This window comes from Rutidosis leptorrhynchoides, chromosome 5 (genome assembly GCF_046630445.1).
Source record: "Rutidosis leptorrhynchoides isolate AG116_Rl617_1_P2 chromosome 5, CSIRO_AGI_Rlap_v1, whole genome shotgun sequence".
Taxonomy (NCBI): domain Eukaryota; kingdom Viridiplantae; phylum Streptophyta; class Magnoliopsida; order Asterales; family Asteraceae; genus Rutidosis; species Rutidosis leptorrhynchoides.
The window spans coordinates 439,657,648-439,663,350 of record NC_092337.1 but is presented as its reverse complement, the minus strand read 5'-3'; the positions used below and the strand labels follow the sequence as shown (position 1 = coordinate 439,663,350).

Genomic DNA, 5,703 nt, shown 5'->3' with positions numbered 1-5,703 from the left:
TGTAGTCTCCGAGAATCGAACTCCTGACTTCTAACAATGAGTGTCACGCCACTACCATTTGAGCTAACAACAATTAAATATTAATGTGTTATAGTTATAGTTATATATGATTATATGATACATAAAGGAAGAAAGTGTGTTGTAATTAGAAGGTTGAGGGACAAAGATTTACTATTGACTTTTAACGTCTTTTATGTTAGTTTTAGCATCTAAGAAAAAGATTTATCGTATTAATAGTGAATTCTCTGTACATGTAAAAGTAGGACCACTCTACATTTCAAATTTTTTTTAATTTAAAGTTTTGAAATATATTAGTCGAAAATGACTTAATAATGCATACATATTTAACCATAATTTCGATGTGGTTTGAAGGAGTTTGTAAGATAAAAATGTTATTGTTGCATGTATGTGAATAGTATAACAATAATGATAATTATATTATTATTATAAGATATAAAAAATTAAAGGAAATTAATTAATTGGAGTTAATTAAAAGTAGAATTACAAGGATGAGGCATATAAAGAGGCACATATGCACTAGTACTATCAATGGATTACATAATAAAAATAATGACTATAACATTAATTATATGTCATACTAATAAATACAATGTTAATCAATGCAAAAGTTACAAATCAATTAAGGGATGTGTATTGATGAGTGAATGGGGGCAAAAATATCAGCCCAACATGAGAGAAGGTTCCAGGTGAGCACCATCCCCCACACTGCACAAATAATATCTTGAATTCTCTCTCTACCTCTCTTTTCAGACTTTGAACAGTGTTTATCCTAAGATAATTAAGTCAAGCATGTTATAAAAGTCAACATGGAAGATAAGAAACTGATAAAGTTTTAATTTTTGAAGGAATACACATATGGGTTTGTGTTGATATGCAAGAAAAGTTTAATTATGGTTATTAATACTAAATATAAAAGGAATTGAAGAGGGAATATTGTTAGTTGAGTTGAGTTGAGAGGTAATTTGGAATTAATGGAATGAGTTAGTTCCCAATCTTTTTCCAATAATTCTTATATGTCAACCCTAGCTAGCTAGATGTTTGATTACCTTATGTGAATAAAACCCTTCATAAAAAGCCAACACACCAATAGTACCTACATCCCCACACCCTAAGTTTTATCATAATTCATATTCATAATAATAATAATAATTCATCATTCATACATACACTAATAATCAATTTTTTTTTAATTCTCCTTCAAATTCTCATACACCACAAAGCTCTCAATTCAATTTCATATTTTTCAAGAGCTAGAAGACAGAAACATCACAAGGATATATATTTATATCTAGGTATATCTAGATTCTAGATATATATATATACACATATACACATATATCTTACAAGATCTGCCTATATATATTTATATATTATATAAATAATTTGATCTTGGAAGATAGAAAGAAGCTCAAATATCATGAATTTTATGGGGAAAACTAGTGGTGGTGATAGTGGTAATAGTACTGGAAGTAGAAGACAACATCAACAACAAAATCAAGAACAACAACAAGAACAAGAAGATGAAGAAGAAAGACAAAACACAAATAATAATCAATCTGCAGGTCAGTTATTTCCTTCATCTTCTTCTTCATCTCCATCTACTTCTCATCATCATCAACCACCACTTTTTCATCCTCAACAACAACAACAACCCTATCATCCACGTGGCAATTGGATTTCTGACCGCCACGGTGGCGGGGAACCATCTTCACGGCTAAATCATGACCCTATGATGGTGGACTACAATAATTCTGTCCCGGTTACGCGAGATACTAACAACAACAACAACGACAACAACAACGATGAAGATGAAAACAACCAACAATCAACAGGGATGATGATGGTGGTTGAAAGAGAGCACATGTTTGATAAAGTAGTGACACCAAGTGACGTAGGCAAGCTCAATCGTCTCGTAATTCCGAAACAACACGCCGAAAGGTACTTCCCCTTAGACTCATCAACAAACGATAAAGGTTTACTGTTAAATTTCGAAGATAGAAATGGTAAACCATGGAGGTTTAGGTATTCATACTGGAACAGTAGCCAAAGTTATGTGATGACTAAAGGATGGTCTCGTTTCGTTAAAGATAAAAAACTCGATGCTGGTGATATCGTCTCGTTTCAACGAGGCGTTGGTGGTTCAGCTAAAGATCGATTGTTTATCGATTGGAGGCACCGTCCCGAACCACCTAATCCGCCTTACCAATTCTCATCAAATCTTTCATTTCCATTGCCACATCATCATCAATTTTCTTATCACAATAGGAACAATATTCATACATGGAATCCACTTTTTTTACAGTCACAGCCTGCACCATCAAGAATTAGTAGTCATTCTAACTTGATGTTACAACCGTCTTCATACCGTTACGGTAACATGACTGGAGCTGTAGCTGGAGCTGGGCCTTATCATCACAACATAGGTACCGGAAGTATTGTTAATGTAAATCAAGGTGGTTCAGGATCAGTTATTTATTTCAGATCAGGAGCTGCAACTGGTGGTATCCCACAACAGCAAATGGATATGATGCAAATGCATCAAAGAAGTGGGGTTGGAATTGGGCTAGGAATGGATCCACCACTTGCACCAGTACCACCACCAGCTCAATCGTCGAGCGTGGTTTTTGAATCGGTGCCTGTGGTCCATGGTAAAGCAGCAGCTAAACGATTACGATTGTTTGGGGTTAACATGGACTGTCCCATTTCGGATGAAGACGATCAAGATTATGACCCTGCAAGTGAAATGGGCTCATCTAGTGGTACAAATAATCCCATTGCAATGGGTAATTATCATCATGATCATCATCAATTCAACCCTCATCATACATCATCTTCTTCGACTATACCGTATGTGCAATTGAGGCCTTATGGATCAGGTGAATCACAATTCAATCAAACCACAATGGCGCCTTCTTCGTCTAGTGATGTCTACCACAATAACAACAAGTCCTCATCTTCTCATATGTCCTTGGATTTAGATATTTGATCCATCGATGCCAAGAAAATAAGATATACTATATATTTTCAATTGAGGAGCTGTTTATTTATGGAGTTTTGGTTTGACTTGATCTTGTGGAATTGATCAAGAATTAAAAGATAGTTAGTTTGGGTTGATGATGGATGTTAAACAGAAGACAATTGAAGAGTGCTATATATATAGTGATTTGCTGCGGACAAGTGATCAGAGGTTTCAAACTGATTTTTAGTTTTCAGCTAATTAGTTTAATGTACAATTTTTCAGTTATAAATTCATTTTACACCTTCAATATTAATTAATATAGCTATGGTATTCACTAATTCTTAATCACCATTTATTACTTCAAGGCAATTAAACTAATAATTGATTTTACACACATAAGAATCTAGTGATTTTCTATATTTTGTTAATTTTAAATTTAATTAATACTAATTGTTATTGTTATCTTTGAGATTTTGATCTTATGTGAACCTTTTTAGTATGCACATTTCTCTTTATGCTACATTTCTTACAAGAGATCAGCTTTTTATGTTGTTCCTTTAACTTTTTATCCTGTTATTATCTTTATCTTTAAAAAGAATTGAAAAATGGTAAGAAGAAGAATGGAAGTATGCTGACTTTTTTCCATGAGAACAACACAATGTGTGAATGAAGAAGAAGAAGTAGCAAACAAATAAAGAACATGTGTTGTTGGGTGTTTTTCTTTCTTCTTCTGCTTTGTTTTTATTACCTTTTGTAGGTTTGTTGCTCTTGTCTCTGCTGCTATTACCAGCTTCCTTTAGCTCTCTTTCACTGCAGGTACTTTTCTTCCTTTATTTTATATCATCTCTTTTTAATTACACACACTCAAAACACACACACACACACACATACACACATATATGAAAAATGGATTTCTTTCTGTATGCATGTTGCTTGTTACTAGACATGTATCATTCAAGAATTGAAGACTAGTTTATCATAAATTTTTGCTACCTATTCTTCTTTACCTGTTTCCTCCATATCATATTTTTCACAAATACATATATATGTCCTTTCTTTACTGTTTAAGATGAGTTTTAATTTATAACTTACTAGCTAGCCAGGTCCCCTTCTTTGTGTTTTCTTTTTCTTTTTTCACAGTACACCTCTCCATCTCTTTATCAGACTTCATGACATTTCAATTTCATGTTAGACATTAGTATATATTATATATTATATATATAATATAATATATATTGTAATTGTAATATTGTTTTCTTTTTATTTTTTGTCTTCTATTGTGTAGTTAAACCTTTGTGTAAAGGATAAGTTTTTATTACTAGCTATGATCCAAAAACTATATTATTACTACTACCTATCTCTTATCTTCAATTCTAGCTTGCACATTATACATATACAATTATGAAACTATAGATAATTATACATACAATTATACATGTACCCATGTGGCTATATGGCTATGTGGCTATGTATGCATTTTATTGTATTATATACTAACATAACCATTTTTGAGACCTCTAGTTTTTTCTTAACTTGATAGTTTTCATTCTTTTACAAGAACTCTAGCTCCCAGCATGTTAACTTCAGTTCTTATGAAACTAGTAGATTGACTATCACAATTCACATGCAAACTAAGGCATAGAACTTACATGTCACGTATGCAATACACATACTGACTAATTTATGTAACATCATTTTATTTCTTTTTCATGGAAAACGATTATTAAATCATAAATAATTTGGTTTGTTTTTAAAGTTGAGCTTATCCGCTTGCTTGGTATAATATCCATATCTATATCCATAATCCATATCCATAATAATTATAATAAAACATATATAATGTGTCATCACTGAATGTTTGTATACACTATAACTTGATAGTACATATTATTTACGTATATGACATACCTTACTAATTGCTGGTTTATGTAGATTATTTTATGAGTTAAAAATTATGAGACACAAATTAAATTAGATAAAGACTAGAATTTTAAACCATGCAGGCTTTCCCGAGTGGCCACCGAATTGCCCAATGAAGCACACCACCCGGGTTCAATTCCTGGCTATGCTAAATTGTTCAAAAAGGGAGTGTGACTAGAGGGTGTGCATAATGCGCAATTCACCCGGTACCAGGTCCCAGGTCTCGCGCTTGGGGGGGCTTGATTACCCAAGGTTTTACCTTCTATGGGGGAGCCAATGTGCTCATTCATAGAGGGGTTTTCTCGCTTAAAAAAAAAAATAAAGAGTAGAATTTTAAGAACTTGTTTATTATTAATTAGTTTTAGTTATGTTATTTACTGACCCATTCTTTCAAAGAGTTCTAAATTTCGGCTTTTAATTGCATGCATACACATGCCATTATTCTATATCGAAAGCTGCAATAATTTCTTTCTTCCCTAGAAACATAGTTGCCTGGAGCAATTTATGATTTTGTTGGATTCCCTTCCTAATTTAGCTACACATTACCTTATATAAAATCAAAAGCCAGTAATTAGTTGGAGAATATGTTAGCATATATATCGGTTAAGTTTATTAAAAGATCTGCTATAATCTCATTACTTTACTTTCAGTTAGATAACATTGTTAATTCCGTTATACGAGTAGTTCAGGCAAGTAGTACTTTAATTAGTCAACTGTAAATATGTTCAAATAGATTAGATATATATGTCTTCATGGAATGTAGTCAATAAAATAAATACTCCATACAAAAGCTACAGATAGCA

At 32.4% G+C, this 5,703-nt stretch overlaps 1 protein-coding gene across 1 annotated transcript; it reads left to right on the top strand.

Annotated features, from left to right (window-relative positions):
• Window positions 1-1,342: 1,342 nt before the first annotated feature.
• Window positions 1,343-3,318, top strand: LOC139847619 (uncharacterized). Its single transcript, XM_071837328.1, has one exon. It carries the CDS (start codon window positions 1,439-1,441, stop codon window positions 3,005-3,007), a length of 1,569 nt encoding a protein of 522 aa, XP_071693429.1. The 5' UTR covers window positions 1,343-1,438; the 3' UTR covers window positions 3,008-3,318.
• Window positions 3,319-5,703: the final 2,385 nt, after the last annotated feature.